The following is a 13,279-nucleotide window of genomic DNA, read 5'->3' as shown; positions in this document are numbered from 1 at the left end:
ACATGCCTCTGGCAGCTGTAGCCTGCATAGATACGATTACAGAATTATCTACAGAATATTCAGGTCAAAAGTAAAGACATTCATGGGTGCCGTTTCTTCTGAAGTGCACAGATTTTCTCGACAGTTCAACTTCTATTAGTGACAGACTTACAGACTGTTAAAGAGAGAATGAACATTAGATCACATTTGTGTAGCAAATGCTCTTATCCAGAGTGACTTACAGTAAAGACTTAATTTTGATAACAATGCCTGAGGATATAAACGATGTTGATGGTAATATTAATAAACGATTCATTCATTATCACATTCCCCAAAGCAAAAAATCTGTGCGCATTCATTTACAAAACTAAAGCACCAAGAGAGAAAGAGACAAAAGAGGGAGAGTCGCCATAGTTACAACAGTGGCAGCCAGTAAAATAAAATGGACGAATGAATATTCACATGGAGCTCTACCACAAGAGCCAAGAAGCAAAAAAAAAATTTTTTTAAAGGGGGGGGGGGGGATGGCGAACAGACCACTGACCACCTCTCAAATGAAAGAATTTGTCACAAAGAACAGATCCTATGACGACATAAACAGGACTTTTGAGGAAAACCAACACTCATTCACTCTGAAATGGAGAAATCACATAGGGCCCACACATCAAACTTCACTGCACTGCAAGGCTCCTTAAGACAATGTGAGGACCGGGGTGACCCTGATCCAAAGAGCAGAAGGGTTTAAGCCCTGTATCCTGCGTCAATTATATTCAGAAATAAGGTCAAATACTTCGAAAAATGTTATTTGAGAGACGTTTTTTGCACAATAAATGGCCACTTCTGTTTACACAGCTTCTGGCAAACAAGTGGGAGGGGGCTCGTCAAGGTGGGACGTGTGACTGACCAACCAAACAGGGGCGGCCTTGGAGGAGCCCGTCCCAATTTAGCGTTGCGTTCGGAGGCGGGGGTGGCGACTTTAGGGTGGTTTGCGATGAATTCCTCCTCTTCATCCAGGTCCCCGCGGAACGGGGAAAGTCAATGTTGGTTCTGTCTGGACGGCTGTTTGCCTTGGCCCGGGTGGAACCGCATGGCGATGGAGCCACCAACGCCAACATGCAGGCTTTCACCCGCCAACAAGTCCTCTTCAGGAAGTCAGTAAATTAGAGCGGAGCAGCAAGCTTACAGCAGACTGGCCATGGCATTCGCTAAAGAACCGAGGAGGCAGAACACAGGAGGTGTTGTTTTTCATGTTTTCAGGTAAGGGGGGTTGGGAGGGGGGGGGGTGTTGTTGGTTGTAAGCTAGGCGTCAACCAGTCCCTGTACTGGACCACAATCACCCCAGGAGGCTAACATCTACCTAAACTGTCACAGCGTAACCCACTCTTAATACGAAAAAAAAAAAAAACGGGGAAAAGGTGATGTTCCAAAATGTAAACATAAGGGCGCGCTGAGGGAGCGCCAACCGTCGCCACGCAAACAGCGGCCGCGGCGCGAAGCAGGCGGCGGCGGAAAGCTGGTCAACACAAACACGGCGAAGGCAAACAGAGCTCCCATCGGCCCCGGAGGCCACGGGCCCTTTATCAGGAAATCGAAGATACAAACTGTAAGCAGAGCTTGCGGTGGGCACAACGGCCGGTGGACCCAACCGTTTTATTCACAGCTCATTTCCATTGCAAATCAGCCCCAGTTCCCAGCACAGTCACCCACACACCCAACCCCCGCCCTCTTTCCCTTTAACTTTCCCTTTCCCGGCTGCCCATGCCCCTGCCCTCCCCAGCACAGAGAGCCAGAGGCTCATTAAAAGGGTGAAACTATAATAGTTAACCGTTCCAGTTTCTAAAACAATAGGTGACCGAGGTAGTAACTACAGCTAGCGTTAGCACCCACACCCAGCCACCCTGCTCATTCAGTTTTCTTATGCAGCTTGGCTTCTTCTCTGTCTCAGCCTGGTCTTTCACCTACCCAGCATGCACCCTGACCCACACCCCCACCCCCTTTCCTCCCTCCCTCCCTCCCTCCCAGACCAGCGGTTAACTGGCCAACTGAATCCAACATCATGGGACAGCTGCCCGTGTTGAGAACTTCCCCATTCGTGCCCCAGAAGATTCACCAATAGCACGGTTTACTTTCAGCCCCTTCCATTTTTTCGATACCCAAAGGCTGTCCCTGTCCCTCTGACACATTCCAGCCAAGGATTAAATTTCACTGGCAGTTTGCACTGACTGTTCTCTTTTCTCCCCTACTTTGGATGCAGTGAGAAACGTTATTCCCCCGTGACCTCTGGGACCTTCCGGTAAACTTCCTCAGCCCATACGGCCACACCACTTCCTTGCTTAGAAATTTGAAGGGAAAATGCATTCAGACATTAATTGTGTTTAGAAATGCCCCCCCCCCCCCCTTTTTTTGTTTTGTTTGTTTAAATAAACGGTTTGAATGAGATCTGGTAGCTTTAATGAAGATGTCTCTGTGAATGTTCTGCTGTGGTGTTAAATTTCACTTCTTTGTGAGAGCCAAAACACATGCAGTACCCATGCAGTTATTTAACTTGGTGGAAAATTCTATCACATAAACTGGAATGGCTTTTATTTTTTATTTTTTAAGACTGTTACATGTGTTTTACACATACTTTGCACGCTATGTAGATTAATGACAGTAGTATTTTAGATTGAATGCTCATTTGGGTGAATATGGGTCATAAATTTGGTGTGTCTTTATAACATGCCAGAATTAACCAGTATATTAATGGACACCTGAATAACTGACTGTCTTTACAAAAGGTCTAATGGCTCACATTTTCTGTTGTAAATTATAAACAAGTTAAAATATTCAAGTACACTCTATTAGGTAAACTTCAGCTAACACATAAATACACAGATTAATACATGCAAGCATGCATACATATGTACGCACATTCATATTCATATTTGAAGTCACGCTTCTGTAATTAGTCCCGGTGCAGCCGATGTCTGGGTTAAAAAGTGGGACTGCAGACTGTGCTGGGAAGGAAGTGTGAATCTGCACGACGAGGGGAAACTAGAGCTGAGCCGGAGATGGAAAAACACAGAACCGGAGTGAGGTTCCGTTCTCTCCACCCTCGGGCCGCACCAAGAGCCCAAACTATGCACGAGGTACAGCAAAACCGACGTCTAAACCCCGACGGCAAACCTTCACGTGGTAGATCAGGGAAACCGCGGCTCGCTGCTCAAATGCTGAGGATGCGTTCCAAGCATGGGGGCTGCAGCTGTACACCTTGAGCCACGTTCTTAACCGGAACTGCTGCAGAACTTATCGAGCTGCGTAAATGGACTGTGTGCACAAATGCAACGGACAAGAGCCCAAATGCCTGAAATGTAGACGCAAACACCAAAGCCCAACACCAACACCAGTGTGAAATGAGGAGGGGGGGCAGGTCTCAGACTAGCAGCCCTACGAACAGTTAAATTTCTCCAGTTCTGTCCATTCTCAAGAGGTTCTGACTAAAACAGCTTGCGGGACAATGATGGCAGAGACCACATTTAAAGAAGAGAAGCAGCATGGTTCTGTATCGCCCACATCCCATCTGTTTTCACCTCATCTTTCTCATTTTTTATTGTTTTTTCTTTTTTTTTTACTTTGCTTACATTCTGTTCATTGGTCGCTCTGACTGTAGTTACTCTCGTCCTTGTATTTTTTTTTTCTCGCTGTTGCTAGTGGTGCTGTTGTTGTTTGCAGAACTCTGCGATATGAAACGGGGGGGGGAGGAAAAGAAAGAGAGAGAGAAAAATTCCTCCCCCATGTGCGTCTAATCGTCCATTCAAGTCCCTCTTAATGACTTGTCAGTTCTTTTGCCCCTCCATTTTCTGTCCAATTAATTCTTTTCTCGGTACCCGGATAAAAGGAGACAAAGGAGCCCCTTCCACTAAATAATGAATCATTAAAATTCAGCAGCTCTGCGCACTGGCACTGGATGTGCCCCCCCCCCACCCCCCCACCCCCACTCCCAGGCCAGGCCAGGAAGGCCTGCTTGGCATGCACGCCCTAGCCTTGCTTTAAAATTCCACACCACAGACCACAGGACTGGACACTTCACCAGCAACCCCCGTTACAGACACACACACATACACACACACACACACTCACACTCCCCACACACACATGCGCACATACACACATACACGCGTACGCGCACCGATACATACACACACATACACGCATGCACATACTCCTCGGCTGAAGGGTAATAATAATAATATTAAAATAATAAAATTGTAAAATGACCATAAATTGGGTCTTTAAGTTTCAGACTACACTGTATATTAAATTTGTCAAATTTAAATTCAATTTGATATAAAATCAATGTGGTGAACCTGTAATTAAGCCGTCCAGCCTTTTTTGCAGTGACTTCCTTACGTGTTATCTGATATGTGCCCATTGTGGACTGAGACGTGTGGTGTAATGCGTAGCGGCAGTCTGTGTCGGCTTACTCCACACTTCATGTTTGTTGTGCCCCTGAGTGTTGGGCTGTGATAGGGCCTCGGAGCTCTCTGGTGAGTCAGCATAGCTGCGGTTCAGTTCTTATCCCTCCGGAGAACCCGATATCTCAACACAATGAATGACTCCCATAGAAAGCCCTATCAATGTTTTTCAGATACGATTTCAACCACATGGGTGCTAATCGTGTCAAAGTAAGCCAAAGTAAGACAATCCCATTGTGTTTTATTCAAATCAGGGGGACGGGGTAGGCTTCAGCACTGATTTAGAGAATGATGTTGACTGGATTGCCACAGACACAGGGACGTGTTTCAACCGTGTGCGAGTTGAAAAGAGCTGAAAACAACAGACACTGCAGTGACCTCTGCTTTAAAGAGAGAGAAAGAGAGAATGGGTAGGGAGAATAGACAGAAGAAAATGTAGTGATAGATAGAAAAGCAAAAAGAGGGAGACATCGAGTGGGAACAGACATATAGGCCAACAGGAAGAGAGCCACAGAGAGTGCGCGCTGCCTGGCATTCGTGGAAAGAGGCTGAAGACTCCTACCTTCTGCTTTCCCCTGAATGAGCAGATTCGCAGCATTTGACAACGTATAGCCTCCTACAAATACACAACAGTTCGTTTATCGGACCAAATTTGAGCTTAATTGTATTGGCCTACTTTTTCAGCCTTACGTCCGAAGTAGGCCCACTGTGCGATTTGTTTTATGGCTCGAGGTCGCCATTATTTAACTGACACTGATACTGTACTTACACTGGCTGCTGTGGGAATATTGTTAGCTAGGACTAACACTGTTGCTCGTGCAACTCGCGGTTGCTCGTTGGATGCACTTATTTTCTCTTACATTGCCACTGTATGTATGTATGTATGTATGTTAATTAGTCTACATAAAGAAGTGAAAGAGCACTCAACATCAATACAAATTTTATTTTTTCCTTGAAAATGGCCGGCAGAAAATATGAACTGTGTTTGTGATCAATATTTTGAAAACAACACCTTTCTGCAAACAATTCGTTTAAAATACAATGTTAAAGGTAAAACAAATAAAAAGAAACATGATTTTCATTTATACATTTTATGAGGCGTTATACTCCGAAACTTTACACATAATTAAGGTGTTCAAACGACCATTGAAATATAATTGGTTTAAATGGTTGAATTGTACCAGTTTCAACATTTCAAGTTTGAACGTTTTCTTTTTTCGTTAGTTTTTAAAGTGTATTGGAGGAGATTGGCCGTATGTATCATGAAACTCTTTTTTATTTAACAAGGAGTTCAACAAGAAAAGAAAGTTTAGAAAAATAAGCATTTGAAGGCACGAGTTAGTGTTAAATGTATATAAAGTTATCATATGCCCGGCATACAATATATCTAATATAAATGTATACAGTACTGACACGCAGACACATACAAACTTGTAAAAAATAAAAAATAAAAATTAAGCGATTCCAATGTCCATAATATTCGCCTTTTAAACGTTACGCTTTTCTTCCCCTCGTGTTCGGTGGGAATTTGTGCCGCAACTGCCATCTGCGAAAGTTAGCTCATTTACACAAGGGGACTTGAAAGCTGAGATCGCAGAAGCAAGCACCTGTGCTGGTGCTTGGGTCTGCTTTCCACGTAAACGGAGGGGGGCACAGACATTGGGACACCTCGTGCGTCTTCCGGTTCACTTAAGCGCCAGCTTCAGCTGGCCCATCACTCAAGTGCGCGCGCGCGCATTATGTTACCCATTTCCTTAAACCCTGGCATCGTGACTAATCGCAATTGGATAAGCGGTGCATTTGACAGCTGCTGTATCTCAGGGCATTTCGCTGGTTTCCGTGAGGTTTCAACATATTTAAGAATATGAAATGGAGATACGCGTTGACCTCTGGTGGGGAGTTTGGTAAAAAAACAAAAAAAACAAGTGGTTATGGCGCACAGAACTACTTTAGTAATTCATGCTCTAATACGAAAATATGACTGTAGATTTCGTGAACCTCTTTCCGAAATGCGATATGATTATGCAATTAATTAAAAGAACAAGAACGGCAATGCAATGAAATACATAAGCTACGCAAGTTTTTAAATCAAACAACACCAATAAACATCCAAAAAATACAACCAAAGCATGGTTTGGTGGGACTGAAAATTAAACGACTGGTCGTGCCTAGACTGTATGTCAAGTGCTGGTTGCCACTGTTCTGCATGAGAATGACTTTGAAATAATTTGAATTGGTCCCAGTGCAGGAGGAATTATGAGTGCGTGTTTACCACCGGTTTCAGTATCTTGTTGCGCACCCGACTGACCTCAACCGCCTTCAATTTTCACAAAACGTAAAAGCTCCGTTAAAAAGTAAACGCAGAAGCGCTGGCCTGCACAAGCGCTCGCGCCTGCGTGTTGATTTCGTTCAGATGACCCTCGCAGAAGAGTCCAGCTTTAACAATCGCAGGCCTGACGATTTCTTCCGAGATGTCCGTGGTAAAGTGAGAACAGCCGAAAAACAATGGCACATCTTCTTCACCAAATGATCGACCTTTACAAAGGCTAAAATCAGCAGGCACTTTTATTTATGTATATAGGCATGCGTATATATATTTATTTTCCTTATCATATGGCACAGCGCCCCCCATCTAAGTCTAGGCTATTCCTTCGTTAGTGCAGAAAATTTCCGTAACACTTAGTTAGCGATCAATGGAAAGTCTTTATGCAGTGCAGGTGCTCAGGGTCTGGACAGTGTGGTATATACCGGTTGTTCCCAGCTGGTAGGACTGTGAGACGGCGGAATTGACAGGCTGTTGAGTATGGGACTGCTGTACGGCCGGCGGGAGGAATGGAAGTAAGGATACTGGTAAATGCTTGACGGATACCCGGGGTAGGGACTATAGTAATTGGAGCTCTGGAGGTCTGTATAGTCACACTGCGAGCTGGAGAACGAGGCAGCCGCCGTGGCTGAGGCGGCCGAGGTGACGCAGGTTTGAGCGCTATAAGATGCGTAGTCAGAATGAGAAGGGGAGCCGTGGGAGTGCTCGCTGTAATGGCTGGGACTCAGCTGCTCCGTTTTGATGTGCGGCCGTTGGGGCCCCGTTTCGCCGCCGGCGGGGGAGGAGGAAGAGGACGCTGCGCTCTTGCGACTCCAGACTCCTCCGTTAGCGCCTGGGTGACCGTACGAGGAGCTGTACGCGCTGCCCGCCGTCGGATTCTGCCCGTGGTTGTGGTCAGAGGATAAGGCGGTGGCAGCGTTGACCGGCAAGTACTGGTCAAACTCGTGAACGTCAAAGGTTTCCATGTTGCTGATGACGTCGGTGCTGATCTCCGAGATGTCAACGTTGCTGAAGTCGATGTTCTGCCTCCCGCTGTCCAGCAAACGCCTGCCTTCGTGTTTAAGGTCTTGCTTTCCGCTGTGGTGCAGGTCTGTTTTAGGCGTGGTAGGGGGAGTTGGCGGGCCGTGAGGCTGGCCTGTGAGAGAGGGATTGAGATGATGAAGGTTCTAAATACACCTCGTTTAAAACATACAACGAGCAGCAACAAAAAAGCTTACATGAAATGTGTGTTTAGCAAGTGGTCTCTCCATTACCGGCTCTGGTAAGGAACGACTGTATGATAAGCTGCTTTGTGTTCAACATTTTTATCGCAGATTAATGTAAATTTCGAACATAGTTTTTATAGCACTTTTATTGCGTTGTTGTTTTATCATAGCCTATCTTTTTTATATTTGAAAGTTAAATCCGTGGTCGATTGCCCTTTAAAATGGGCTAGACTACATCTCAGACGCTCCTGTGCGGTGAAATTCTCTCACCTGCGTGTTCCGGGTGATGGTGGGGGTGATGCCCGTCTCCCATGACTGCCAAACCGCCCATTCCCGGTTCGGCCTTGTACATTTGATGACTGAGCTCGGCTCCAGAGTCGGAATCACTTTGACCAGGCTTCACGCTTTTCCGCCTCCTCGGTTGATATTTGTAATCCGGGTGATCTTTCTTGTGTTGGACCCTCAGCCTCTCGGCTTCCTCCACAAATGGTCTTTTTTCGTTCTCCGACAGCAATCTGTAATAATAATAATAATAATAATAATAATATGAGGCTACAAAACGCTGTGGTTATTCTCATTCAAATAGCATCAGTTTGTTCGCATAAGCTTTGGAAAAATAAAAGCATCCAACGGAATGTACCTGTGGCGCACATTCCAGGAAGAATGCAGTTATCTTTGGTCTAAACCCATATCTTATAGTTACGACAAAGCAGTCAATTTTCTCAGCAAAACAGTTGCTTTGTATTTATTTAAATTAATTAAAATAAAACGGACCTCATTACGATGAATAAACTCTCACAGTGACAGATTTAGCCCTGAATCACAGATGATTAAAAAACGGCAAAAGGGAGGACTTGCAATCGAGGGCAATATGACCAGTTTGAAAGATGCCAGAGTTGGCATGCGAGTTAAATAACCTACCGCCATAGCTTCCCCAAAGTCTTGCTCAGCTCGGCATTGTGGAGGTGGGGGTATTGGTCCGCTAATTTTCTGCGAGCCGCCTGTGCCCACACCATAAAGGCATTCATTGGTCTTTTCACGTGGGGCTTGTTTTTCAGCGTTCCGTTCCCCCGCACGGGCATGGGCACGAGCGACCAGTCGTATCCCTTCAGGACCTGTGACACCGCATCTCGGATGCAGGCGGGGAACCGGTCATCTTCTTCGCTGTCCAATTTTTTCCCCATCGCAGGCAGGAGCATAGAACCGTGTCCGTCGGACCCCGTCGGAGAAGACGGGGCGTCCGAATCTGAATCGTCTTGCGACATCGAGCTTGTGGTCCCAGTCGGGCTGCAAGGAGGCTCGTTGAGGGATTTTTCGTGTTCCTCTGTCATTTTTAACATTGGATGGGAGTGACTCCGAACAAAACAAGTGGTTCGGCTGATTAAATCAATCTTCCTTAGAAAACAAAATGCGATTATAACTTTGCAAGTAAATGGTCTTGTAAATTAATAAGAACGCGCATTTTATGCACCGCTTAACATATTTAGTCGAGGTTGCCTTTTACACCAAAATGTCAAACTAAATCCCGGAGTTTTCCTTGCTTGTTTGTTTTTTTGTTGTTCTCTCTTCTGGTTTTCCCCTTGCGTTAAAGGTTAACTGTAGTCTGTGGTCTCAGTTCCGTTCTGTGGTCCAGCGACTATATGTTCGTCGAACTTTGTCAGAGTTTCGTCCCCTCACTCCACCTACCCAAGTGTGATTGGCCAGACCATATTACAGTCCGTCTTTCCGATTGGTTTCTTTTTTATGTAGGTTGGTCATTTCATAAGCGTCTCGAGGTGTTCGTACTTTAGTTTGATGTTTAGCCTACAATAGGCTATGACTTTCTTATGACATACACTGCTTATGGCAACGCAATTGCAATACAACCAGGAATTAATAGAACCATCGGTATTGGACTAGAGCATAGCAATTTGACGGCAGTGTATCATACTGGATAGGGCACTGGGCTTGTAACTCCAGGTTACTGGGCTTGTTGGTTACATTCCCACACGGGGCACTTCTGTTGAACCCTTGAGCAAGGTACATCACCTGTATTGCTTTAGTTATATAGCCAGCTGCGTTAAAAAAAAAATTAAAAAATAAAATAAAATAAAAATAAATAATAATAATAAGTTTCAGAGTTTACGTTAATACAAAAATGTAAAATCCTGCAAATAAATCAGAGATGTGAATTATGACGTGACCTGTAACATTATCCGTGTATGTAAAAGCAATACACTGACAGTATTAAGTAGTTTTTGAAATTTGAAAGGATTAAAAAGTGTCTAACAATTCTGTAACAATTAATTAGTAAATATTAGACATTATGACGACTTTGGGAATAAGGTTGTAAGAAAAACTGGGCTTCATTAGCTTTACCTGACTACATTTCTTATATTTTGAGTGGAACAGCACACAGACGGCACCGATTTGCAACAGATGTTATTAACTTCTAAAAGGCCATAGCCCTCAAAGAAAGTAAGTTATTTTAAAGTGTAAAATTTAAAAGAGGAATGGCTAGGCTACACCTAAATGCCGCTATATACAAGGACATGCTAACCCACACTTCATGGATTAAGTTTATTAAGATAGTGTATATTACAGATTACACAATATATTATTTCTTAATGCATGTGCTATTTGGAAACGTGTGCAATAGTTTTTTTTGTAGTAGTATATTTTTAAATTCACGGACTGGCAAACTATTATAAAATTGTTTGTGTCAATCTGTAATTTTGTTGCCGCGTATAACAACTAAATGCATGTTTAAAACCGACCTCGTTCTTAATGGAATCGGTTCAGATTAGTATAGTATAGTAAGTATAGCCCCAAACGGCATATGACAAGCACCTCAAAAATAATACCACAAGCATGTGTGTGTGTGTGTGTGTGTGTGTGTATGACACCATAACGGCCAAAAATGACTGAATAGCCTAATCTTTCGAAAATTGTCAATTTGGGTAACTAGCCAACCCTATAAAAGTGGGTTTCATTTCCCTAACACTATATGAAAAAGAATTCAGCATAATTTCACATTTATTTTTAATCTTCCGTACATCTGTAAAATTTGCACAAATCTCCGTCCAAATGTCAACAAAACGGTCTAAGATGTTTTACCTTTTCAACTGTACATTTAAAATATACATTATGCAACGCAAATCGAGCGTGTTTGGGTTATATTATGAGCTTTTCTCATATCAAACTCATAATATTACTCATAACATAATATAACTCATATCAAAAACGTCTATTATACGTTAAAAAAAAGTTCAAATGAATCCTTTTAACGCAATACGCATTGATTAGTCGGCCTAGTATTTAAAATGACAGTATTTTGACAGAAACGAGTGAATAGCAGACTAAGTTCTTATTTATCTTTCAGCAGTTATGTGCTGTGTAAACACTGAAAAACCACAGTGCGCATGGTCTGAGCAATATACAGAACATTAACATGGTTAAATAAATGTTTTCAAATGGCCTAAATTTATTTAAGTATTCAGACGTATTAAAATTTGGCTTCATGTGCGCTGACTATGTGCGGGGACAGGGTACAGTTCTTCTGCATAGCCTACCATATACAACTTATAATGAGGCCATTCGTCTACCAGTCTCCTCATTACGTTCCCCACTGGCGCAATTCTATTTGAATGGCCTCTCATATGCGCTAAATGTACAATTACACTTTTAATCATAATTTGATCTTGCACACGTTTCGGTCGCATACGTCCTGACTACATAGGAAAAAAACTCAGCACAGGACATACATATATTCTGCAAAAATATAATTTTACACTATGTGCGTAAATTCAAAATCTAAACGTTTTTTAACCACTGAGGCAACAACCAAATGCATATCTGCGTGCAGGTTCTTTGTGGTATGTATGCATCTGTGCACGATTGTTTCGTTCTGAAACTATAGCCAACAGTGACTTGTAAATAACACCGAAGCACTTGACGCCCCGCGGAAAAGTAACGTTAAGAATCTTAACGTGATATTGTTTCATTTTTACATGTAGCCTTTATACGCGTTCCTTTCCTCAGTGCAAGCCTTCTACATACGTATATCATCACATAGACTTCAAAATTGGCATCAATAAACTCATATACCTCATACGATGCTCAGGCATGCTTAGAAAAAGTGATCAATATAAAATTACATATAAACAGAGAACAGTCAGAGCTCCACGGTGCGCGGTCGTGCTGTGCTCACTGTACGCAGATTTTATTACCCGCGTGAGCTGTTCGCAACTCCTGAAATGCGCCCTAGTGTCCACGGGACATTTAGAATTTTGCCTTTGTGCCTGGTGTCGGCGCGAGAAGTATCTCCAGCGGCATTTTACGATTAAAAATGACCAGGTTTGATCTGTTCGAATTTAAAGACATTATTCGTAATTTTGTCTGCAATTATTGCAATATTTTACTCGCTTATTTCGTGAGGTCGTTTGTTCAGAGGGCTGAATCTGAATCATACTGACTCTTTGCCCCGACAATATTTAGCGCTGCCTACGCCGAGCCTTACATGAGTTGCAAATGCTTATTTTCACTTCATTTTTTTAAAAATGGAAATGTGTACAATATTACGTTTACCCAACTCTAACCCGTGCCGGGACCACATTGCTGGCCGGTCACGCACAATTACATTTAAAGCACGATCTGCCTTTGGAAGTGTAAGGAGCGCCTCCCTTCCCACGTGCTTTTGTTTAATCCTGAGGGCTGTGGCACGGCCGCCTTGTCTGGTTTGCTTGTTAGGGAGGGCATCCAGGCCACCTGCTAGATTGAGCTCTCGTGGCCCATGAATGCCCCAGTGTGAACTAAACTGAAGCCAAATGATGTTGGTGGTAAGTACAGGAGTCCCCCCCACAAAAGATTCTGGGATTCTACAAAACACTAAAGCAGAAAGTCCACTGCCCAGTACAGTCAGAGCTATTATGAGGGCACTGAATGTCAGCAGCCTGCAGTGGCTGAAAAGGGGAAGTTATCTGGAGCCAAATGCAGGTTTGAATAGTGACAGTTACTGGTCCCTAATAAGGCCACACGTGTCAGAGTTCATTAAAAAGATATAAAAGAGTTTTTTTTTACTGCACCACAAATACAATGCGTTGTTATTTCAGCGAACACAACTGTGTGCAACGACAGTTTTAAACTTAATCAACACCGCGTCCCTACGCCTAGCTGAGAGCAAGCAATGTTTTCTTAAACTGACGTTCATTACTCGACCCCAGACAAAGGAAAGGAAAGGAAAGGAAAGGAAAGGGTGGGGTGGAATGAAAACTGGATTGTAATTTCGAATCTTGTATGTTTGAATCATAAATAAAAAGTTGATCACAAAAAAGAAAGAA

General features: G+C 43.5%; 1 protein-coding gene across 1 annotated transcript; it reads right to left on the bottom strand.

Annotated features, from left to right (window-relative positions):
- Positions 1–5,356: 5,356 nt before the first annotated feature.
- Positions 5,357–9,607, bottom strand: LOC135242857 (transcription factor Sox-8-like). The gene is made up of 3 exons (XM_064314123.1): positions 8,883–9,607; positions 8,232–8,476; positions 5,357–7,891 (listed from the first exon to the last, which is right to left on the bottom strand). Exons 1-3 carry the CDS (start codon positions 9,299–9,301, stop codon positions 7,155–7,157), a joined length of 1,401 nt encoding a protein of 466 aa, XP_064170193.1. The 5' UTR covers positions 9,302–9,607; the 3' UTR covers positions 5,357–7,154.
- Between the last annotated feature and the right edge of the window lie 3,672 nt (positions 9,608–13,279).

This window comes from Anguilla rostrata, chromosome 17 (assembly GCF_018555375.3).
Source record: "Anguilla rostrata isolate EN2019 chromosome 17, ASM1855537v3, whole genome shotgun sequence".
NCBI classification, from domain to species: domain Eukaryota; kingdom Metazoa; phylum Chordata; class Actinopteri; order Anguilliformes; family Anguillidae; genus Anguilla; species Anguilla rostrata.
Note: the sequence above shows the minus strand (reverse complement) of the source record. Positions and strands in the feature narration are given on the sequence as shown.

Coding starts and splice junctions, on each gene's coding strand:
- LOC135242857 (XM_064314123.1), bottom strand. CDS start 9,301: ATGTTAAAAATGACAGAGGAACACGAAAAATCCCTCAACGAGCCTCCT. Junction 8,477..8,882: donor ACTTTGGGGAAGCTATGGCG/GTAGGTTATTTA, acceptor TTATTATTACAG/ATTGCTGTCGGAGAACGAAA. Junction 7,892..8,231: donor CCATCACCCGGAACACGCAG/GTGAGAGAATTT, acceptor CCTCTCTCACAG/GCCAGCCTCACGGCCCGCCA.